The 25,550-nt window shown below is 48.6% G+C and overlaps 1 protein-coding gene across 2 annotated transcripts in view; it reads right to left on the bottom strand.

The window, feature by feature from the left end:
- The window catches only part of dnai4 (dynein axonemal intermediate chain 4), a 401,481-nt gene that overhangs the window by 305,186 nt on the left and 70,745 nt on the right, over positions 1-25,550 (bottom strand). For both annotated transcript variants that reach the window (XM_072511088.1, XM_072511087.1), the window contains exons 4-5: positions 12,268-12,374; positions 2,561-2,717 (exon numbers count right to left, since the gene is read on the bottom strand). In XM_072511088.1, the coding sequence (XP_072367189.1) occupies positions 2,561-2,717; positions 12,268-12,374 (264 nt within the window). The remainder of the gene's footprint in view (positions 1-2,560; positions 2,718-12,267; positions 12,375-25,550) is intronic.

Here is a 25,550-nt window from a genome sequence, read left to right as displayed (position 1 = left end):
CAGACAACGCTCGCCTTATAAAGGCCTTGGGGCCCTTTGAGCGACTAAGCGTGGACTTCAAAGGCCCCCTCCCGTCCACCGACCGCAATATCTACTTCCAAACCGTCATCGACGAGTTCTCCCGCTTCCCATTCGCCGTTCCCTGTCCCAACATGACCTTGGCCACCGTGATAAAGGCACTGCACAGCATTTTCACCCTGTTTGGTTTCCCCGCTTATATCCACAGCAACCGGGGTACATCGTTCATGAGCAATGAGTTGTGTCAGTATCTGCTCAGCAAGGGCATCGCATCGAGCAGAACGACCAATGAAAACCCACGGGGAAACAAGTAGCTGGAGAGGGAGAATTCGACAGTTTGGAAGGCTGTCCTTCTGGCCATACGGTCGAGACGTCTCCCAACCACCTGCTGGCAGGAGGTCCTACCTGATGCCCTCCACTCCATTAGGTCGCTCCTCTGCACGGCCACGAATGAGACCCCTCACAATTGCTTGTTTGTCTTCCCAAGGAAGTCCATCTCTGGGATCTCGCTTCCACCTTGGTTGACAACTCCGGGACCTGTTCTTCTCCTGAGGCACGCGAGGAGCCATAAGACGGACCCACTGGTCAAGAGGGTCCAACTGCTACATGCAAACCCCCGATATGCCTATGTCGTGCACCCCGATGGAAGGCAAGACACGGTTTCCCTCCGGGATCTGGCACCCGCTGGTTCCCCCACTGACGCCACCCCCTCGCGGTTTCCCTACGGGATCTGGCACCCGGTGGTTCCCCCACTGTGCCCCCCCGGGCCCTCACACCGCCAGTAGACACTGACCGCGCCCCCCCACTAGTGCCCCCCCCACACTCCCCGCTGGCGCCAGCACCGCTACCCCCAGCTATTCCCCCTGCCCCCTCCCCGACCCCAACGAAGGCTCCGACCACCGTGCTCCCGGATATACCCTCACCAAAGACGTCCGTGTACGCCGCACCACCGCCCGAGCTGAGTAGGTCGACGAGGATGATCAGGCCGCCAAAAAGAATAGACATGTAATTCCACTTCACCCCCGACAGACTCTGCGTTTTTTTTAAACAGTGGGTGAATGTGATGAATGGTTACTGTACCCTTAACACCATGTAGGTGATGCCCCTTTAGGACCGGGTTTGGAAACCTGGGGGACTCCGCCTCTGGCTCCGCCCACCAGGGAGCCGTATATATGGTGATGCCCTGTAGGTGGCACTCAGTGAGCACTCATCTCTGCAGCTAGCTAGTTCTCTATTAAAGCCTTCATTTACCATTCCACACTCTCGTGTCGTTATTGAGGATACTACAATATAATTTGCACTACCTGAGCATATGGTGGAGGCAGATTCCAAAGAATATTCTATCATTGTCTTAAGAGGAATGTTTTGCAGGGCTAAGGGGAAAAGGTGGAGGATGGGGATTAGATTGGGTGAATTGCTTTTGCAGAGAGCCAGCACAGACATGATGGGCCAAATGGCCTCCTTCTGGCTGTAACTATTCTATAATTATATATTTGATGACAAAGAGCACAGTCTCTGGAAATTCAAAGACAGAATGTTACTAGCAATAAAGGCAAATGCCCTCAGCAATGCATTATGCTATGACGACCATTTTGTATTAGTTATGCTATGACTACCATTTTGTATTAGCTACAAGTAGGGTAAACCCATTTAAGAAAGTGGGAGCCAAAACATTACCGAGTTATAGAATCATTGAGGTATACAGCATAGAAAAGGCCCTTCAGTCCATCGCATCTGCGCCAGACAAAAACAACTTCCTAAGTATTCTAATTCCATTTTCCAGCACTTAGCCCTTGGTCTTGTATGCCTTGTATGCCTCAGCATCGCAAGTGCACTTCTACTTATATTGAAAATGGACTTTTTTAACCAACTCTAGAATTGTTCTGCAGAATAAACAAGAGAAATTTTAAGACCAACAGGCACAATACTTCGAGAAATTGTTTCCCATAAAAGTGGATCAGCTATATAAATAATATATTTTTAAATAAATTTAGAGTACCCAATTATTTTTTTCTCCAATTCAGGGGCAATTTAGCATGGCCAATTCACCTACCCTGCACATCTTTGGGTTGTGGAGGTCAGACCCACGCAAACATGGGGAGAATGTGCAAATTCCACATTCCACATCGCTGGGTCACTGTCTGTGTGGAGTCTGAACGTTCTCCCCATGTCTGCGTGGGTTTCCTCCGGGTGCTCTGGTTTCCTCCCACAGTCCAAAGACGTGCAGGCTAGGTGGATTGGCCGTGATAAATTGCCCTTAGTGACCAAAAAAGTTTAGGAGGGGTTATTGGGTTACGGGGATAGGGTGGAAGTGAGGGCTTAAGTGGGTCGGTGCAGACTTGATGAGCCGAATGGCCTCCTTCTGCAGTGTATGTTCTATGTTCTATGCACAGCGACCCACGGCCGGGATCAAACCTGGGTCCTCAGTGCTGAGAGGCAGCAGTGCTAACCACTGCGCCACCGTACTGCCCTTATATAAATGAGAAATGAATCAAGCCATTCAACAGGATTATATAATGAAATATGTTTTTAAAAATCTTACTTGACAGCTTCCGCTTCTGCTGAATCCACTGAAACCATTTCAACGGGAAGATCCAGAAAGGTGAATGTTTCAGTCTCTGTCAGAAACACATCTACAATCTTATTAAGATCATCCTCATTCAGCTGTTCTCGTATATCTTCTCTTTCAAAATGGACATCTGAAAATGTAAACATGGTATGAGGAGGCACTGGATGATAATCATGATTAGGCTCAAAGGTTTATAAGAAATTTCAGAAGTTTATATAAGTGAGTTGGAAGAATCTGATCCTCTTTTTGGTAAGTAGATATAATTAAGATCATCAAGAAGATAATAATGGAGAATTAGGATAAATATTCATATGCTGAGGGTAATTCGAAAAAGAAATATCTTACCAGACACAGTGCTGAAAGGAGAAATGATAATAGTTTTTAAAAAGAGAAATGGAAATTTAAAATATATGGCAGATTTGGCACCAAAGCAAAGTTTAAAAGGCCACCTTCAATGCTGTAGAATTTTATGATTCTTCCATGATCTAGACCAAGAACACTGTGGTCACCTGAAGTAATTTTGATGTCTCCTTAACAGTTCTCTTGAATATCCTTCCAGCACCAATCTAATACATTTTTAAGGGGGTGTCCATTACTATGATATGTTAATCTACTTCCAATGTACATTAAATACAGACATAAGTAATGAACTAAGGGACTTTTCTACAGATTATACAGACACCATAAGACATCATGATGTTAAAAAAGGGTTCATCAGCATTAAAGAATAGCACATAACAATGTATATGTAGGATAGTGATCTGTTCTGTTGCCGCTACCCATGATGTGCACTGTTTGGACATCATGAAGCAGTCTTGTTGAAGTTACAAATAAGTCTTTTGTTAACATTACTGAACTATGTATGCATCTACAGTAGCGGGCAAAGATATGGAGAGGACCCCATACTAGGTCCTTACATGTTACTTCCTATCGCTAGAGTGCCTTTAGCTCTCGGTCATGTGCCTTGTGGACAGTACTGTACTTGCTCCCATGTTAACCCATTAGCTACCAAATCTCTCTCCAAGACATAGTATGTAAGGCAGTAGTATACACATTTTGTTCATGTCCGTTGCCTTATATGGCCCATTTTCCAACACAGGTATTACTTGGGATTTGGATTTGTTTTATTGTCACGTGTACCGAGGTACAGTGAAAAGTATTGTTCTGCGGACAGTTCAGACAGATCATTCCATACCTGAGAAAAAACATAGGACATACAGAAGTATACAATGTAAATACATAGACACAGGCATCAGATGAAGCATAAGGAATGCGGTACTCCTCAGTAGAGATGATGTGTGAAGAGATCGGGTCAGTCCATAAGAAGGTAATTCAGGACTATGGCAACAGTGGGGAAGAAGCTGTTTTTGAATCTGTTAGTGCGTGTTCTCAGACCTTTGTATCTCCTGCCCAATGGACGAAGTGGGAAGAGTGAATAACGCAGGTAGGAGGTGTCTTTGATTAAGCTGCCCGCTTTCCCCAGGCAGCGGGAGGTATAGACAGAGTCAATGGATGGGAGGCTGGTTCGTGTGATGGGCTGGGCTGTGTTCACAACTCTCTGTAGTTTCTTACGGTCTTGAGCTGAGCAGTTACCATACCAGGCTGTGATGCAGCCAGATTGGATGCTTTCTTTTTTTAAACATTTTATTAAGGCACTTATGGTTTTATAACAATAAAAGATACAAATACAAATGTAAACATAATTCAGTGCGTAACACACCGCTCCATCTCCCACTGTTCCTGAATAGGATGCTTTCTATGGTGCATCTGTAAAAATTGGTAAGAATCAATGTGGACATGCCAAATTTCCTTAGTTTCCTGAAAAAGTATAGGCACTGTTGTGCTTTCTTGGTTGTAGCGATGACGTGGGTAGACCAGGACAGATAATAATAATAATAATCTTTATTGTCACAAGTAGGCTTACATTAACACTGCAATGAAGTTATTGTGAAAGGTGATGTGCACACCTAGGAATTTGAAGCTGTCAACCATCTCCACCTCGGCACCATTGATGCAGACAGGGGTGTGTACGATACTTTGCTTCCTGAAGTCAATGACCAGCTCTTTAGTTTTGCTGGCGTTGAGGGAGAGGTTGTTGTCGTTACACCACATCACTCGGTTCTCTATCTCCCTCCTGAACTCTGACTCATTGTTGTTCGAGATCCGACCCACTATGGTCATGTCATCAGCAAACCTATAGATGGAGTTAGAGCCAAATTTTGCCACACAGTCACGTGTTTATAGGGATTATAGTAGTGGGTTAAGTACGCAACATTGCGGGGTCCCGGTATTGAGGACTATCGTGGAGGAGGTGTTATTGTTTATCCTTACTGATTGTGGTCTATAGGTCAGGAAATCGAGGATCCAGTTGCAGAGGGAGGAGCTAAGTCCTAGGTTTTGGAACTTTGATATGAGCTTGGCTGGGATTATGGTGTTGAAGGTGGAGCTGTAGTCAATGAATAAGAGTCTGATCTAGGAGTCCTCGTTGTCGAGATGCTCAAGGGATGAGTGTAGGGCCAAGGAGATGGCGTCTGCTGTGGGCCAGTTGTGGCGGTTTGCGAATTGCAGAGGATCAAGGCATTCTGTGAGTATGGAGTTGATGTGTCTCATGACCAACCTCTCAAAGTACTTCATAATGATCAATGTCAAGGCTACCGGACGGTAGTCGTTGAGGCACGTTGCCTGGTTCTTCTTAGGCACTGGTATGATGGTGGTCTTCTTGAAGCAGGTGGGAACCTCGGAACGGAGTAGGGAGAGGTTGAAGATTGCCGGCTGCTCCTGGGGTTCATGAAAAGAACTTACCTTTACAGGAACCCCAGGAGCAGCCAGGAATCGCGGGAGCAGTGTCCGGAGGGCAGAGCCTAGTTACCGGTTCACAGGGCAGAATCTCAGCTACATTCTGTAAGGTAAGAGTTGTTGTTTTTTTAAGGGGGTCGGAAGCTATATTTGTATCATTCAGCAAAATCACCAATTTTAGAGAGTTCACTTGAGAGAGTAGCAGCAGTATTTTTTTTAAGGGCCTAACGGGTGCTTAATCTTTAATTTAAAAAAAACTTTTAAATCTCTTTGGGAATTCAGAACAGAGGGGATGGAAGTTAAAGCAGTTGCATGCTCCTCCTGTAGGATGTCCCCACTGACTACACCTGCGGGAAATGCACCCAACTTCAGCTCCTCGGAGACCTACCGGGGAAGGCCTCAGCAGCCAGGTCTCTGGCACTGAACCTCGCTTGTGGCTCAGAAGGGAAGTGGGGAGAATAGAAAAGTGATAGTGATAGGAGACTGAATGGTTAGGGGAACGGATAGGAGATGCTGTGGTCGCGAACGAAACTCCCGGAAAGTATGTTGCCTCCCGGGTGCCAGGGTCTGGGATGTCTCGGATCGAGTCTACATGATTTTTAAGGTGGAGGGGGAGCAACCAGAATTTGTGGTGCACATTAGCACCAACGACATAGCTAAGAAAAGAGATGAGGATATTAAAAAGTGATTTTAGGGAGTTAGGTTGGAAGCTAAAGAGCAGGACGAGCCGAGTAGTAAACTCAGGATTGCTACCGGTGCCACGTGCTAGTGATGCAAGGAACAGAGAGCAAGTGCAGCTGAACATGTGGCTACAGGGCTGTTGCAGGAGGGAAGGCTTCAGATATGCGGGAGGTTTGCTAGAGTTCTTCAGGAGGGTTTAAACTGGTTTGGTGTGGGATGGGAACCAGAGCTACGGATCAGAGGATGGGGTAGCTGTTGAACGGGCAGAAATAGTATGCAGCAAGTCTGTGAGGAAGGATAGACAGTTGATAAGGCAAAGTTGCACTCAGTGGAATGGGTTAAAATGTGTCTGTTTAATGCAAGGAGTGTCAGGAATAAGGGAGATGAACTTAGAGCATGGATCAATACTTGGAACTACGATGTTGTGGCCAATACAGAGCCATGGATTTCACAGGGGTAGGAATGGTTGTTAGTTGTTCCGGGGTTTAGATGTTTTAAGAAGAATAGGGAGGGAGGTAAAAGAGGAGGGGGAGTGGCACTGTTAATTAGAGAGTGCATCACAGCTGCAGAAAAGGAGGTAGTCGAGGAGGGCTTGCCTACTGAGTCAGTATGGATGGAAGTCAGAAACAAGAAAGGAGCAGTCACTTTAATGGGAGATTTCTATAGACCTCCCAATAGCAGCAGGGAGATGGAGGAACAGATTGGGGGTCAGATCTTGGAAAGGTGCAGAAGCAACAGAGTTGTTGTCATGGGTGACTTCAACTTCCTTAATATTGACTGGAACCTCCTTAGTACAAATAGTTTGAATGGAGCAGATTTTGTCAGGTGTCCCCAGGAAGGATTCCTGACTGAATATGTAGATAGGCCGACTAGGGGGTAGGCCATATTAGATTTGGTGCTTGGCAACAAACCAGGCCAGGTGTCAGATGTTTCGGTGGGAGAGCATTTTGGTGACAGTGACCACAACTCTTTGACCTTTACCATAGTCATGGAGAGAGATAGGAACAGACAGCATGGGAAGGTATTTAATTGGGGGAGGGGAAATTATATTGCTCTTAGACAGGAGCTGAGGAGCATAAATTGGGAACCGATGTTGTTCTCAGGGAAATGGACAACAGTAATGTGGGGTATTTATGGAGCACTTGCTGCAAGTGCTGGATAGTTTTGTCCCACTGAGACAAGGAAGGAATGGGAAGGTGAAGGAGCCTTGAATGACAAGAGAAGTGTAGCTTCTAGTCAAGAGGAAGAAGGAAGCTTACGTCAGGTTGAGGAAGCAAGGATCTGGCACAGCTCTAGAGGGTTACAAGTTAGCCAGGAAGGAACTCAAAAATGGACTGAGGAGAGCTAGAAGGAGGCATGAAGCCCTGGCGGGAAGGATTTAGGACAACCTCAAGGCTTTCTACACTTGTGTGAGAAATAAGAGGATGATCAGAGTGAGAGTAGGGCCGATCAGGGATAGTGGAGGGAACGTGTGCCTGGAGTCTGAGGAGATAGGGGAGGCCCTAATTGAATATTTTGTTTCAGTATTCACTAGAGAGAGGGACTTTGTTGCTCGTAAGAACAGTGTGAACCAGGTTAATGGGCTCAAACAGGTTGATATTAAGAAGGAGGATGTGCAGGAAATTTTGAAAAGCATCAGGATAGATAAGTCTAAAAGCATCAGACGCGATATACCCAAGGTTCCTACGGGAAGCGAGGGAGGGGATTGCTGCGCCACTGGCGATGATCTTTGCGTCCTCACTCTCCACTGGAGTAGTACCGGATAATTGGAGGGAGACGAAAGTTGTTTCCCTGTTCAAGAAAGGGAATAGGGAAATCCCTAGGAATTACAGACCACTCAGTCTTACGTCTGTGGTGAGCAAAATACTGGAAAGGATTCTGAGAGATAGGGGACGGGATTCTCCCAGCCCCGCGCCGGGCCGGAGAATCCCCGCGAACGGGCCACGCCACCCCAACGCCGGCACGCGATTCTCCGCACTGCGGAGAATCGGTGCCATTGGCCCCGGCGTGGTTGGCGCGGCGGCGATCGCGGGCCTCTCTACGCGGCCGGTCCGCCAATTCTCCGGCCCGGATGGGCTGAGCGGCCATAGGAAAAAAGCCAAGTCCTGCCGGTGCCATTCTAACCTGCTCTGGGCCGGCGGGACCTCGGCGTGTAAGAGTCGGGTGGCAGCCTGTGGGGGAGGAGAGGGAGTCCGACCCCGGGGGGGGGGGGGGGGGGGGCTCCGATGTGGCCTGGTCCGCGATCGGGACCCACCAATCAGCGGGCCGGTCTCTGTGACTGGGGGCCTCCTTTCCTACATGCCGGCCCTAGTATCTCTGCGCATGTTGCGTCGGGGCCGGTGCGTTGAAGGAGGCCACTGCGCATGAGCGCGTTGGCACCGGCGCCACAGCGCATGTCCTCGTTGGCGCCGTCGCAGCTGTTCGCGCTGGGATCTGCAGCTGGAGCGGCGCGAACTGCTCCAGCGCCGTGCTGGCCCCCTACTGGGGCCAGAATTAGACGTGGGCCGTTCACGCCGTCGTAAAACGCGCCGCCGTTTACAATGACGTGGACACTCTGCCGCGGGATTGGAGAATCCCACCCAGGATTTATGATTATTTAGAAAAACATATTTTGATTAAAGATAGTCAGCATGGCTTTGTGAGGGCAGGTCATCCCTCACAAGCCTCATTGAATTCTTCGAGGATGTGACGAGGCACATTGATGAAGGTCGGGAAGTGGATGTGGTGTATATGGATTTCAGTAAGACATTTGATAAGGTTCCCCATGGTAGGCTCATTCTGAAAGTTAGGAGGCATGGGATACAGGGAAATTTGGCTGGATACAGAATTGGCAGGCCAAAAGAAGACAGCCAGTGGTAGTGGATGGAAAGTATTCTGCCTGGAGGTCGGTGACCAGTGGTGTCCCACAGGATCTGTTCTGTGACCTCTGCTCTTTGTGGTTTTTCTAAATGACTTGGATGAGGAAGTGGAAGCGTGGGTTAGTAAGTTTGTCGATGACACGGAGGTTAGTGGAGTTGTAGATAGTGTCGAGGACTGTTGCAGGTTACAACAGGACATTGACAGGATGCAGAGCTGGGCTGAGAAGTGGCAGGTGGAGTTCAACCTAGATAAATGTGAAATGATTCATTTTGGAAGGTCAAATTTGAATGCTGAATATAGGGTTAAAGGTTCTTGGAAGTGTATAGGGGAGACGGCAGAGGTAGATTCTTTACACAGAGAATGGTGGGTGCGTGGAATGCACTGCCAGCGGAGGTGGTGGAGTCAGAGTCATTAGGGACATTTAAGCGACTCTTGAACAGGCACATGGACAGCAGTAAATTGAAGGGGTGTAGGTTAGGTTAATCTTAGATTAGGATAAATGGATTGGAGTGCATGATCTGGGACTCCGTCAGGACCCTGTCGCTTTCCGAGGGTTCACTTTCAAAAAGGCCGTCAATAGGACTTTGGAAGCTGTGATGGTAGATGATTTGTATCCTTGCTACTATTGCTTGGGTCCACATTCACACTGAAACCAGCTGTGAAATATTGATGAGCTAAGAATCAGTGCTGTTACCCTTCAGTTTCTGGAGAATCCCGCCCTTAGTGTAGATATCATTTGTAGTCTGAATTAATATGTCGTTTAGCATTTTGTGCTAAATTGATAAAAGTCATTATAACAAAACTAAACCTATATTTGGGGTTTCAGAGAAGCCGGATCTCATGGAGAGGAGGAAGGCCGATGTTGTGGCCTTCCCCTCTCTGATTGCATGGCGGCGGATTTTGCTGGAGTGGCGGTCGGCATCGCCAGCGAGGGTAGCAGAATGGTTGGGTGACCTGCACGACTTCCTGCGGTTAGAGAAGATAAAGTATGAGATCAGGGGCTCAGCGGGGGAGTTTGAGAAAAGGTGGGGGATGTTTGTGGCCGTGTTTGAGGAGCTATTCGTCGCAGTGGGGTGGGGGGGTGGGTGATGGGGGTGTAAAAAAGGGGGAAAATCTGTACAGACTGTAGAGTTGATTGTAATATATAATTGACATTTGATTATTAATATGAATTCTTCAAATGTTGTGAGAAATGTAAGATGCTCCTTTGCCAGACTGGCTAATAAGATAACACAAACTTTTTTAACCTTGACTGAAGGAATGAATCGGCTTTTATTCACAATGTCTCAATTACAAATGACAGACAGTTATGTTACCCAATTCATTTTTTTTCTCTTAATAATCTTTATTATTGTCACCTAACAGCACGTCTTTCGGGACTTCTGGGAGGAAACCGTGCACCCGGAGGAAACCCACACAGACACGGGGAGAACGTGCAGACTCTCCGCACAGACAGTGACCCAAGCAGGGAATCGAACTTGGGACTCTGGAGCTGTGAAGCAACAGTGCTGCCCACTGTGCTACCGTGCCGCCCAATTATTGGTCAACACTTAGGCTAACTTGAGAAGCCATTATCTTAAACTTGAGACAATGTGCATAATTAGCTAAACAAACAAATGTCTAACTATTGACGATTATAGACAAATTGGCTATCCTATTTCAAATAAATTTAGTTGTAACAGTAAGGAAGGTTTAACCTATATTCAACATCTGGTGCAAATGAAATCAGAAGCTCATTGAGTGAGGAATCACAACTGCAAATCCACTTGCCATTACTCGGTTTTGTGGTTTGGAGCGTTTCTGAGAGTAACCATCAAACAGGTTGGTATTGTGGCCTATGACAAAAAGCTGGCGGATAACACTGATTCGACGATCATGCCTCTACTGTTCTCAAATCATATTAATTCTCCTCTAAACCAATTATGAAAATGCAAGATTCTTATTTTCACATCATGAATCCTTGAGACTTAATCTTACAATCAAATTGGCAAGTGCTAAATTAGAGAATCAAGCAATTAGATTCCTGTTGAGAAGGATCAATCACAATTTAACTCTTAAATTAGTTAACTCTTAATCCAATTCAAAATAGATAGAGATTTATTGCAAAATTGACTCAGATGGTTGAATTTTGCTGTTAATGGGAGTTGCACCACTGGGTCAAAAGCATGAGGCAACTCTGCTTTGGCTGGTGACGGAACCAGGTAGAGATATTGCTGGAGGCAACCTATTTAGAAGCCACTATCCAATTAAGAATGGAAGCCCACCCGAGGAGCAGCGGCCTCAACAGAGCCACTGCAGTGGCCATTGTTGAGACTGCAACAGCAGGAAGAGGGTTCCTCAATGGCTGGGTGCCCACAAAGACAGTAAGTGTGATTGGTGGACGCAGAGGCCAGACAAACTGCGGTGATCAGTGAGGAAAGAGGAGTTTTGCTGAGAGCAGTGCCATTTCAACGAGGGTGGTCATTGTCACCAAGGGCTTTGCAGTGCCCAAAATTGAAGATTCACCTCTGCCAGAAAGTACTGGGAAGCCGATAAGTTACAATTGGCGACCTCCCCATCCAACAGTAAGCCCTCCCAACACAGATGAAATGCCCACAGAGGCAGGAGGTGGCCCCTTAAGTGACTTGTTTTGCCTCCCAAAGGACATCCAAATAGCCAACCTTCTGTCACCTTGCACCATTTTGTCAGATTTACCAGTCCATCCCCAAAGGACATGGGAAATTCTAGCTGCAGCTTTTCTGAATTGACACTTCCGCCAATTACAGTCAGGGACAGAATAATAATGACTTGCATATGTTTAATTGTTTTTTTCATCTTCCTAGAAGAGTAAATTAGTTGATTTCAGGATCAGGTCAGTTAATGGACTCAATATTGACAGAGGAAGTCTACTTTTCAGCTGCACAGCACTTCCCAGATATTCTTATATTTTGCTGAGATGGTGACATAGATGTAATGCTGCTGAATACAGAGACCCAGGCTAAGGCTGAATTCAGTTAATAAATGAATTGAAAACCTAGTCTCAGTCATGGTCTCTGCAATGAAACTATTATTAATTGTTGTAAAAATCCATCTGGTTCACTAATGTCTTTTAGGGAAGGAAATCTACTGCCCTTACCTGGTTTGGCCTACATGTGACTCAGACCCACAGCAATGTAGTTGGCCCTCTATAGCCTAGCAAGCCATTTGTTTCAAGGGCAATTACAGACGAGGCAAAAAATGCTGGTCTTGTCAGCAGCACCCACATCCCATGAAAGAATAAAGAAAAAAAGCCTGATTGATTCTAGTATGAAAATACTATAACACTATACAAAGTATTCAGTATGATATAAGGTGATAAATCTTACATTGTAGACTTGGGACATCATGTTGAATACCAGAGTCTCCAATGTCTTCCAATGAATCGGAAAAGGTGCGGCTTGCTCGGGAGATGGTGCCACTTTCAAAAGTGGACCTGGAGAGCAGTAGACAAAAGAAATGTTAATTTAAACAGGATTCAGTACAGGAATCAGAGAGCTTCAATTATAATTCCCAAATGTTGAACATTGCCCCTTAGGAAATATTCAATAACTGCACTCTTTGCCCTTGCATTTTGTGCCTAAATTTCCTCTCCTATCTCTTGAATGGGCTGCTCTGAATAATGGATAAAGATAGAGACATAAATAATAGGGCAGGATTCTCCATTTGCAAGACTGTTCTTCCACCGGTGGCGAATGTGCACTGCCGTCGAGAGTGTCGGCGACGATCTGTTCAGGACATGCAAATGGGCTACCATGCGGGCAACGTGCAGTCCATGCAATTCCTGGCCCTGCTGGCGTTCTGGTTTGCTGGGGCCGGGATTAGCCCTTAGAGCCACTCACACTACTCTCTCATTCCAGTAAGAAGATGGTGACGAGAAGAGCTGCACCTCACTTCCTCAATGTGGAAATAGAAAGACTGCTGGATACCGTCCAGAAAAGGGCCACCCGCTTCACCAGGGTGGGGTGGAAACCCAAACTCGCCCTTATAATGGGCTTCGGATGAGGTGGCAGAGGCCGTAAATGTTGCCAACATGACCAAGAGGACCGGCATGCAATGCCGTAAAAATGTCAACGACCTCCGTCGAGCAGCTCGGGTGAGTAACCAACTCTGTGCCCCTGGCATCACTCCCATCACACCTGCCCCAATCATCCGAGAGGCCACCGTATGGTAGTCGTTGAGGCGCGTTGCCTGGTTCTTCTTTGGCACTAGTATGATAGTGGTCTACGTGAAGCAGGTGGGAACCTCAGAACGGAGTAGGGAGAGGTTAAAGATGTCCGCCCACACACCCTTTTGATTTGATTTGATTTATTGTTGCCACATGTATTAGTATACAGTGAAAAGTATTGTTTCTTGCATGCTGTACAAACAATGCACACTGTACATAGGGAAGGAATGTAAGACTGCAGAATATAATGTTACAGTTATAGCAAGGTGTAGAGAAAAGATCAACTTAATACGAGGTAGGTCCATTCAAAAGTCTGATGGCAGCAGGGAAGAAGCTGTTCTTGAGTCGGTTGGTACGTGACCTCAAACATTGGTATCTATTTCCTGATGGAAGCAGGTGGAAGAGAGTATGTTCGGGGTGCGTGGGGTCCTTAATTATGATGGCTGCTTTTCCAAGGCAGCGAGAATTATAGACAGAGTCAATGGATGGGAGGCTGGTTTGCGTGATGGACTGGGCTACATTCACGACCTTTTGTAGTTTCCTGCGGTCTTGGGCAGAGCAGGCTCCATACCAAGCTGTGATACAACCAGAAATAATGCTTTCTATGGTGCATCTGTAGAAGTTGGTGAGAGTCGTAGCTGACATGCCAATTTTCCTTAGTCTTCTAAGAAAGTAGAGTCATTGGTGGGCTTTCTTAACTATAGTTAACAGTAACTCAGATAGTTAACGGTAACTTTAAAAACATTTTTTTTAACTTTTAATTTTAATTTACTAATTAATTGACGCAATGTCAGTTAGAGGGGTGCAGTGCTCTGACTGTGAGATGTGGCAGGTCCGGGAGGCTTCCAGCGTCCCAGATGGCTTCATCTGCAGAAAGTGCACTCAACTGGAGCTCCTCACAGATCGCATGGTTCGGTTGGAGCAGCAATTGGATGCACTTAGGAGCATGCAGGTGGCGGAAAGCGTCATAGATCGCAGTTATATAAATGTGGTCACACCCAAGGTGCAGGCAGAGAAATGGGTGACCACCAGAAAGGGCAGGCAGTCAGTGCAGGAATCCCCTCTGGTTGTCCCCCTCTCGAACAGGTATACCCCTTTGGATACTGTCGGGGGGGATAGCCTATCAGGGGAAAACAGCAGCAGCCAGAGCAGTGGCACCACGGCTGGCTCTGATGTTCAGAAGGGAGGGTGAAAGCGCAGAAGAGCAATAGTAATAGGGGACTCTATATTCAGGGGCACAGATAGGCACTTCTGTGGATGTGAAAGAGACTCCAGGATGGTATGTTGCCTCCCTGGTGCCAGGGTCCAGGATGTCTCCGAACGGGTAGAGGGCATCCTGAAGGGGGAGGGCAAACAGGCAGAGGTCGTTGTACATATTGGTACTAACAACATAGGCAGGAAGGGCAATGAGGTCCTGCAGCAGGAGTTCAGGGAGCTAGGCAGAAAGTTAAAAGACAGGACCTCGAGGGTTGTAATCTCGGGATTACTCCCTGTGCCACGTGCCAGTGAGGCTAGAAATAGGAAGATAGAGCAGCTAAACACGTGGCTAAACAGCTGGTGTAGGAGGGAGGGTTTCCGTTATCTGGACCACTGGGAGCTCTTCCGGGGCAGGTGTGACCTATATAAGGAGGGGTTGCATCTAAACTGGAGAGGCATAAATATCCTGGCCGCGAGGTTTGCCAGTGTCACACGGGAGGGTTTAAACTAATATGGCAGGGGGGTGGGCATGGGAGCAATAGGTCAGAAAGTGAGAGCATTGAGGGAGAACTAGGGAATAGGGACAGTATAGCTCTGAGGCAGAGCAGACAGGGAGAAGTTGCTGAACACAGCGGGTCTGGTGGCCTGAAGTACATATGTTTTAATGCAAGAAGTATTACGGGTAAGGCAGATGAACTTAGAACTTGGATTAGTACTTGGAACTATGATGTTGTTGCCATTACCGAGACCTGGTTGAGGGAAGGGCAGGATTGGCAGCTAAACGTTCCAGGATTTAGATGTTTCAGGCGGGATAGAGGGGGATGTAAAAGGGGTGGCGGAGTTGCGCTACTGGTTAGGGAGAATATCACAGCTGTAATACGGGAGGACACCTCAGAGGGCAGTAAGGCTATATGGGTAGAGATCAGGAATAAGAAGGGTGCAGTCACAATGTTGAGGGTTTACTACAGGCCTCCCAACAGCCAGCGGGAGATAGAGGAGCAGATAGGTAGACAGATTTTGGAAAAGAGTAAAAACAACAGGGGCTGGTTTAGCTCACTTGGCTAAATCGCTGGCTTTTAAAGCACACCAAGGCAGGCCAGCAGCATGGTTCAATTCCCATACCAGCCTCCCCGAACAGGTGCCGGAATGTGGCGACAAGGGGCTTTTCACAGTAACTTCATTGAAGCCTACTTGTGACAATAAGTGATTTTCATTTTTCATTTTCAACAGGGTTGTGGTGATGGGAGACTTCAACTTCACCAATATTGACTGGGACTCACTTAGTGCCAGGGGCTTAGACGGGGCAGAGTTTGTAAGGAGAATCCAGGAGGGCTTCTCAAAACAATATGTAGACAGTCCAACTAGGGAAGGGGCGGTACTGGACCTGGTATTGGGGAATGAGCCCGGTCAGGTGGTAGAAGTTTCAGTAAGGGAGCATTTCGGGAACAGTGACCACAATTCAGTAAGTTTTAAAGTGCTGGTGGACAAGGATAAGAGTGGTCCTAGGATGAATGTGCTGAATTGGGGGAAGGCTAATTATAACAATATTAGGTGGGAACTGAAGAACCTAGATTGGGGGCGGATGTTTGAGGGCAAATCAACATCTGACATGTGGGAGGTTTTCAAGTGTCAGTTGAAAGGAATTCAGGACCGGCATATTCCTGTGAGGAAGAAGGATAAATACGGCAATTTTCGGGAACCTTGGATAACGAGAGATATTGTAGGCCTCGTCAAAAAGAAAAAGGAGGCATTTGTCAGGGCTAAAAGGCTGGGAACAGACGAAACCTGTGTGGAATATAAGGAAAGTAGGAAGGAACTTAAGCAACGAGTCAGGAGGGCTAGAAAGGGTCACGAAAAGTCATTGGCAAATAGGGTTAAGGAAAATCCCAAGGCTTTTTACACGTACATAAAAAGCAAGAGGGTAGCCAGGGAAAGAGTTGGCCCACTGAAGGATAGGCAAGGGAATCTATGTGTGGAGCCAGAGGAAATGGGCGAGGTACTAAATGAATACTTTGCATCAGTATTCACCAAAGAGAAGGAATTGGTAGATGTTGAGTCTGGAGAAGGGTGTGTAGATAGCCTGGGCCATATTGAGATCCAAAAAGACGAGGTGTTGGGCGTCTTAAAAAATATTAAGGTAGATAAGTCCCCAGGGCCTGATGGGATCTACCCCAGAATACTGAAGGAGGCTGGAGAGGAAATTGCTGAGGGCTTGACAGAAATCTTTGGATCCTCATTGTCTTCAGGTGATGTCCCGGAGGACTGGAGAATAGCCAATGTTGTTTCTCTGTTTAAGAAGGGTAGCAAGGATAATCCAGGGAACTACAGGCCGGTGAGCCTTACTTCAGTGGTAGGGAAATTACTGGAGAGAATTCTTCGAGACAGGATCTACTCCCATTTGGAAGCAAATGGACGTATTAGTGAGAGGCAGCATGGTTTTGTGAAGGGGAGGTTGTGTCTCACTAACTTGATAGAGTTTTTCGAGGAGGTCACAAAGATGATTGATGCAGGTAGGGCAGTGGATGTTGTCTATATGGACTTCAGTAAGGCCTTTGACAAGGTCCCTCATGGTAGACTAGTACAAAAGGTGAAGTCACACGGGATCAGGGGTGAGCTGGCAAGGTGGATACAGAACTGGCTAGGTCATAGAAGGCAGAGAGTAGCAATGGAAGGATGCTTTTCTAATTGGAGGGCTGTGACCAGTGGTGTTCCGCAGGGATCAGTGCGGGACCTTTGCTGTTTGTAGTATATATAAATGATTTGGAGGAAAATGTAACTGGTCTGATTAGTAAGTTTGCAGATGACACAAAGGTTGGTGGAATTGCGGATAGCGATGAGGACTGTCAGAGGACACAGCAGGATTTAGATTGTTTGGAGACTTGGGCGGAGAGATGGCAGATGGAGTTTAATCCGGACAAATGTGAGATAATGCATTTTGGAAGGTCTAATGCAGGTAGGGAATATACAGTGAATGGTAGAACCCTCAAGAGTATTGAAAGTCAGAGAGATCTAGGAGTACAGGTCCACAGGTCACTGAAAGGGGCAACACAGGTGGAGAAGGTAGTCAAGAAGGCATACGGCATGCTTGCCTTCATTGGCCGGGGCATTGAGTATAAGAATTGGCAAGTCTTGTTGCAGCTGTATAGAACCTTAGTTAGGCCACACTTGGAGTATAGTGTTCAATTCTGGTCGCCACACTACCACAAGAATGTGGAGACTTTAGAGAGGGTGCAGAAGAGATTTACCAGAATGTTGCCTGGTATGGAGGGCATTAGCTATGAGGAGCGGTTGAATAAACTCGGTTTGTTCTCACTGGAACGACGGAGGTTGAGGGGCGACCTGATAGAGGTCTACAAAATTATGAGGGGCATAGACAGAGTGGATAGTCAGAGGCTTTTCCCCAGGGTAGAGGGGTCAATTACTAGGGGGCATAGGTTTAAGGTGAGAGGGGCAGGGTTTAGAGTAGATGTACGAGGCAAGTTTTTTTACACAGAGGGTAGTGGGTGCCTGGAACCCGCTACCAGAGGAGGCGGTGGAAGCAGGGACGATAGTGACATTTAAGGGGCATCTTGACAAATACATGAATAGGATGGGAATAGAGGGGTACGGACCCAGGAAGTGTAGAAGATTGTAGTTTAGTCGGGCAGCATGGTCGGCACGGGCTTGGAGAGCCGAAGGGCCTGTTCCTGTGCTGTACATTTCTTTGTTCTTTGTTTGTTCTATAGTGTCAGCATGGGGGGACCAGGACAGGTTGTTGTTGATCTGTACACCTAAAAACTTGAAGCTCTCAACCTTTTCTACTTTGTTCCCATTGATGTAGACAAGGGTATGTTCTCCACTACGCTTCCTGAAGTCGATGACAATCTCCTTCGTTTTGTTGACACTGAGGGAGAGATTACTGCCGTTGCACCAGTTCACCAGATTCTCCACCTCATTCCTGTACTCTGTCTCGTCATTGTTTGAAATCCGACCCACTACGGTGGTGTCATCAGCAAATTTGAAAATCGAGTTGGAGGGGAATTTGGCCACACAGTCATAGGTGTATAAGGAGTATAGTAAGGGGCTAAGGACACAGCCTTGTGGGGCACCGGTGTTGAGGATGATCGTGGAGGTGGTGTTGTTGCCTATCCGTACTGATTGTGGCCTGTGGGTTAGAAAGTTCAGGATCCAGTCACAGAGGGAGGAGCCGAGGCCAAGGCCGTGGTGTTTGGAGATGAGTTTCGTAGGAATGATGGTGTTGAAGGCTGAACTGTAGTCGATAAATAGGAGTCTATAAATAGGAATAAATAGGAGTCACCCGCCAGTTGGTCTGCGCAGGATCTGAGTGCATGACCAGGGACTCGTCAGGACCCGACGCTTTCCGAAGGTTCACTTTCAAGAAGGCTAATCGGACTTCAGAAGCTGTGGTGGCAGGTATAGGTGTGTCCAAGGCTGCTAGGGCAGTTGACAACGGTTAGATGGTTTCCTGCTCGAACCCAGCATAGAATGAATTGAGTTTATCAGGAAATGGCGCGCTGCTGCTGGAGATTCTAGTCGGCTTTGTAGAGAGTCCGTGTCGTTAGTTAGTGACTCTAGCTTAGTCTGGTATTGTCTCTTGGCATCCCTGATGGCTTTGCGGAGGTCAAACCTGGATTTCTTGTATAGGTCAGGGTTGCTTGCCTTGAACACCTCAGACCTGGCCTTCAGTTGGGAGTGAATCTCACGATTATACCATGGTTTCAGGTTGGGGAACGCACGTGCTACCTTTTTCGGCACGCAATCTTCTGCACACTTGCTGATGAAGTCTGTGACGGTGGTGGCATACTTATTTAGGTTGGCCACTGAGTTCTTGAATATGGACCAGTCCACTGACTCCAAGCAGTCACATAGTTGCTCATCTGTTGCCTCGGACCAGCATTGCACGACCTTCTTAACCGGATTCTCCCGCTTAAGTTTCTGCTTGTATGCCGGGAGAAGCATGGTCCGATTTTCCGAAGTGCGGTCGAGGAATGGATCGATAGGCGCCCTTGATGTTTGTGTAGCAGTGGTCAGAACTAGCAATAAGAATATCAAAGGTATTAATATCCAGATGATTTCTTTTTTTTAAATATATTTTTATTAGTTTTCGAACACAATTTTTCCCCCTTACAAATCAACAAAAATGGTAACATGATAACTGATAGATAACATTGTTAAAATAAAATAGTGAACTAACAAAATAACACGAAATAGTGCTCCCCACCCCCGCCCCCTCACCCCATCTAGAACACAAACAATTTCCCCCCCTCCCCCACTCTGGGCTGCTGCTGCTGGCTATCTATTTTCCCCCTAACGTTCCGCTAGATAGTCGAGGAACGGTTGCCACCGCCTGGTGAACCCTTGAGCCGATCCTCTCAGCGCAAACTTCATCCGCCCAGTTTTATGAACCCCGCCATATCGTTTATCCAGGCCTCCACACCGGGGGGTTTCGCTTCCTTCCACATGAGTAAAATCCTACGCCGGGCTACTAGGGACGCAAAGGCCACAATATCAGCCTCTTTCGCCTCCTGCACTCCCGGCTCATCCGCTACCCCAAATATAGCTAACCCCCAGCTTGGCTTGACCCGGGCCTTCACCACCTTAGAAATCACTCCCGTCACTCCCTTCCAATACCCCTCCAGTGCCGGACACGACCAAAACATGTGTGTGTGGTTCGCCGGGCTTCCCCCGCACCTCCCGCATTTGTCCTCCACTCCGAAGAACCTGCTCAACCTCGCTCTCGTTATGTGTGCTCTATGTAGCACCTTAAATTGGACCAGGCTAAGCCTGGCACGCGAGGAAGAGGAATTTACCCTACTTAGGGCATCAGCCCACAAACCCTCCTCAATCTCCTCCCCGAGCTCTTCTTCCCATTTTCCCTTCAGTTCTTCTACCAGCTCCTCCCCCTCTTCTCTCATCTCCCGGTATATTTCGGACACTTTGCCCTCCCCGACCCACACCCCCGAAAGCACCCTGTCCTGGATCCCTTTTGTCGGGAGCAGCGGAAATTCCCTCACCTGTTGTCTCGTGAACGTTCTCACCTGCATATACCTAAAGATATTCCCCGGGGGCAGCTCATACTTTTCCTCTAGCGCTCCCAAGCTCGCAAACGGCCCATCTATAAATAAGTCTCCCACTCTCCTAATTCCTGCCCGGTGCCAGCTCTGGAACCCTCCGTCCAACCTCCCTGGGGCAAACCTATGGTTGTTCCTGATCAGGGACCACACCGAGGCTCCCAACACACCCCTCTGTCGCCTTCATTGCCCCCAGATACTTAATGTTGCTGCCACTATTGGGTTCGTGGTAAACTTTTTCGGGGAGAGCAGTAATGGCGCCGTCACCAGCGCTTTTAAGCTTGTTCCTTTGCAGGACGCCATCTCCAGCCTTTTCCACGCCGCCCCCTCTCCCTCTATCATCCACTTACGGATCATCGCCACGTTGGCGGCCCAGTAGTAGCCGCCCAAATTCGGCAACGCCAGTCCCCCTCTGTCTCTGCTACGTTGCAGGAACCCCCTCCTTACCCTCGGGACCTTCCCTGCCCACACGAAGCTCATGATGCTCCTATCTATTTTTTTGAAAAAGGCCTTCGTGATCAATATAGGGAGACATTGAAACACAAATAGGAACCTCGGGATGACCATCATCTTAATCGCCTGCACTCTGCCCGCCAGTGACAGCGGCTGCATATCCCACCTTTTGAAATCCTCTTCCATTTGCTCCACCAGCCGAGTCAGATTGAGTCTGTGTAAGGTTCCCCAGCTCCTGGCTATCTGAATCCCCAGGTATCGGAAGTTTCTTTCCACTCTCCTTAGCGGCAGGCCATCTATCCCTCTACTCTGGTCCCCAGGGTGTATCACGAAAAGCTCACTCTTTCCCATGTTAAGCCTATATCCCGAGAAATCTCCAAACTCCCTCAATATCTGCATGACCTCTGTCATCCCCCCCCACTGGATCCGCCACATACAGCAGTAGGTCATCCGCGAAGAGTGACACTCAGTGTTCCTCTCCCCCTCTAACCACCCCTCTCCATTTCCTGGAGTCTCTCAGCGCTATGGCCAGTGGTTCAATTGCCAGCGCGAACAGTAATGGGACAGCGGGCATCCCTGTCTTGTTCCCCTATGTAGTCGAAAATACTCCGACCTTTGCCGATTTGTGACTACACTTGCCATTGGGGCCCCATAGAGGAGTTTAACCCAGCTGACAAACCCCTCCCCGAACCCGAACCTCCTCAACACCTCCCATAGATACTCCCACTCTACCCTATCAAATGCCTTCTCTGCATCCATTGCCGCCACTATCTCTGCCTCCCCTCTGCTGGGGGCATCATTATCACCCCCAATAGCCGTCGCACGTTGACATTCAATTGTCTCCCCTTTACAAACCCTGTCTGAACTTCGTGCACCACCCCCGGGACACAATCCTCTATCCTCATTGTCAGCACCTTTGCCAGCAACGTGGCGTCCACATTTAGGAGTGAGATAGGCCTATAAGACCCGCATTGCAGCGGGTCCTTATCTCGCTTCAGGATTAGTGATATCGTCGCCTCCGACATTGTTGGGGGTATGGTCCCCCCTTCTCTGGCCTCGTTAAAGGTTCTTACCAGCAGCGGGGCCAACAAGTCCACATATTTCCTGTAAAATTCCACCAGGAACCCGTCAGGTCCCGGGGCCTTCCCTGCCTGCATGTTCCCCAGCCCTTTGGTCACCTCGTCCACCCCAATTGGCGCCCCCAGGCCTGCCACCTCCTGCTCCTCCACCCTCGGGAACCTTAGTTGGTCCAGAAACTGCTGCATCCCCTCTTGTCCCTCCGGGGATTGGGACCTATATAACCTCTCATAAAAGGTCTTGAACACCTCATTTACCTTCCCTGCTCTCCGCACCGTGGTTCCCGTTTCATCCCCAACTCCCCCTATTTCCTTCGCGGCTTTCCTCTTTCGAAGCTGGTGTGCCAACAGGCGACTCGCCTTTTCCCCATATTCATATCTCATCCCCTGTGCCTACCTCCACTGTGCCTCTGCCCTCCCTGTGGTCAGCAGGTCGAACTCCGTCTGGAGTCGTCGCCTCTCCCTGTATAGTCCTTCGTCCGGGGCCTCCGCATATTTTTTATCCACACTCAAAATCTCCCCCAGTAATCTTTCCCTTTCTTTGGCCTCAGTATTCCCCTTGTGAGCCCTGATGGAGATCAACTCCCCCCTGACCACCGCCTTCAGCGCTTCCCATACTACCCCCACTCGGACCTCCCCAACATCGTTGGCCTCCAGGTACCTTCTGATACATCCCCGCACTCTTCCGCAGACTCCCTCATCCGCCAATAATCCCACATCCAGTCGCCAGAATGGACGCTGCTCCCTCTCCTCTCCTAGTTCCAGATCCACCCAATGTGGGACATGGTCTGAAACAGCTATGGCCGAGTACTCCGTTCCTTCCACCCTCGAAATCAGTGACCTTACCAAAACGAAGAAATCTATCCGGGAGTATACCTTATGGACGTGGGAGAAAAAGGAGAACTCTTTGGCCAGCGGCCTAGCAAATCTCCACGGATCTATCCCCCCCATTTGGTCCATAAATCCCCTCAGCACCTTGGCCGCTGCCGGCCTTCTTCCGGTCCTGGATCTAGATCTATCCAACCCTGGGTCTAGCACGGTGTTGAAGTCCCCCCCCCCCCCATTACCAGGTTTCCTACCTCATGGTCCGGGATGCGTCCCAGCATCCGCTTCATAAATCCCGCATCATCCCAGTTCGGGGCATATACGTTGACCAACACGACCTCCATTCCCTGCAGTCTGCCACTCACCATCACATATCTGCCCCCGCTGTCCGCTACAATGTTCCTAGCCTCGAACAACACCCGTTTCCCCACCAATATGGCCACCCCTCTATTCTTTGCGTCCAGCCCTGAGTGGAACACCTGTTCCACACATCCTTTCCTTAACCTAACCTGGTCCGCCACCTTCAGATGCGTCTCTTGAAGCATGGCCACATCTGCCTTCAGCCCCTTTAAGTGCGCGAACACTCGGGCCCTCTTAATCGGCCCATTTAGGCCTCTCATGTTCCACGTGATCAGCCGGACTGGGGGCTGCCCGCCCCCCTCCCCTGTCGACTAGCCATCACTCTCTCTTGGCCAGTCCCACGTCCCGGTTCCGCGCACCCACCCGTCCCTCAGGTGTCGCATTCCCACCTCAACCACCTTTTCTCTTACCAGCTCCCTTTCGATCTCCGCAGCAGCAACCCAGTTGTCCCCCCCCCCCCCGCTAGATCCCCATCTAGCATGGTTACTCCCCCCATATTGCTTCCGAAAGTCAGCTGACTTCAACTGACCCCGGCTTCTCCCGCTCTCTCCTTGACCCCCCCCGTGTGAGGAACTCCCATCCTCCTTGCGCCTATCTTCCCGCCATCATGTCTCTGGCGCGGGAAAAGAAAAAGAAACCCCGTGCTTTCTAGTGCCATCCTGCCCCCCATGGCGCAGCTCCCCCTACCGCCCCGCTCCCATTCCCCGTCCCCCGGCTGTGTCTCTTCTTCCCCCCCACCGGCGCCCACATTTCTCTGTGTCCCCCCCCTCCCCAATTTACACCTCTATACATCAGCATTTTCGTTTCCCCTCCAACATCAGCCCCTCAGTTCTGGTCCAGTTTCTCTTTTTGAATGAAGGTCCATGCTTCTTCCGACGTTTCAAAATAGTAATGTCTGTCCTGGTGCGTGACCCACAATCGCGCCGGCTGCAACATCCCGAACTTCACTTTCTTCTTATGCAGCACCTCCTGGGCTCTATTGAAACTCGCCCTCCTTCTCGCCACCTCCGCACTCCAATCCTGATACACTCGTATCACCGCATTCTCCCATCTGCTACTTCGGACCTTCTTGCCCCATCTCAGAACCACCTCTCTATCATTGAAGCGGTGAAATTGCACGATCATCGCCCTAGGTGGTTCTCCAGCCTTTGGTCTCCTCGCAGGGACCCGGTGGGCCCCTTCCACTTCCAAGGGGCCCGAGGGGGCCTCAGCTCCCATTAGCGAGCATAGCATCGTGCTCGCGTAAGCCCCGCCGTCAGCTCCTTCCACTCCCTCGGGGAGACCCAGGATCCGGAGGTTCTTTCTCCTTGAACTGTTTTCCAGGACTTCAATCCTTTCGATGCACTTCTTATGGAGCGCCTCGTGCGTCTGCATTTTGACCACTAGGCCCAGGATCTCGTTCTCGTTGTCCGTTACCTTCTGCTCCACCACACGGAGCTCTATCTCCTGGGCCTTTTGTGTCTCTTTAAGCCCCTCGATTGCCTGTAGCATCGGGGCCAGCACCTCCTTCTTAAGCAGCTCCACACACCGTCTTAAAAATTCGTCCTGGTCCGGTCCCCATGTCGCCTGGGATCCCTCCGACGCCATCTTGCTCCTTTCTTTCTTCTGCCGCTGCCCTCGAGGATTCTCCGAGATCTGGCCGCCGCCGATATTTTTCTTTTCCGCTGGGGGGGACTCCCTGTTGCCTCACCCCACACCGGGTTTCGTCACAAAAGAGTTTCCCGTTGGGGCTCTTAAAAGAGCCCGAAGGTCCGTTTGAGCTGGAGCCGCCAAAACGTGCGGCTTAGCTGGTCATCGCCGCAACCGGAAGTCTCCAGATGATTTCTAGTGCCATGAGCTAGTGAGTGTAGAAATATGAGGACATATGGTTAAAGCGATTTTGCAGCGAGCACTTTAGATTATTGGGCTATTGCAACCAATTTGGGAGAAATGGGAGCAGAGAGATTTCACCAAACCAGGGCCAGGCCCAATATCCTTACAGGATGATTTAGGAGTGCCATTGGGCAGGATTAAAATTATTTGGAAGGGGGGTGGAAACCAGGAGATAACATTAGGAAGGTAAAACAAGGTACACAAAGAATTGGGAAAGATAGTTAACATTAGAGTAAGAAATGGCAGGACAGTTGGTAGGGGCAGAGTAAGAGGGAATGCAAAGGTAAATTAGATTTACTGTGCATGTGTGTGAATGCAGAGAATGTGGTAAATAAGGGACACCTAGATGGAAAGCATATAGGACTGGATCAGATTTGTTCAGGAAAGATATGAAAGGAAAGAAAGGAAGAGGGGTGATTAGGAAGAGCATTATTCTATTGGGAAGGCAGGGGAGTAGCACAAGGTAAATTGTTCTTTCAGATAGCCAGCACAGACCTGCCAGGTCAACTGGCCTTCTGTGCTGTAACTATTCTATGATTAGACTTCTGGAGAGTGAAGGTACTGTCGCGGGGTCAAGGAAAAAATCTGTT

This window comes from Scyliorhinus torazame, chromosome 7 (genome assembly GCF_047496885.1).
Source record: "Scyliorhinus torazame isolate Kashiwa2021f chromosome 7, sScyTor2.1, whole genome shotgun sequence".
Lineage (NCBI taxonomy): Eukaryota > Metazoa > Chordata > Chondrichthyes > Carcharhiniformes > Scyliorhinidae > Scyliorhinus > Scyliorhinus torazame.
The sequence above is the reverse complement of the archived record's forward strand: the minus strand, read 5'-3'. Positions and strand labels throughout refer to the sequence as shown.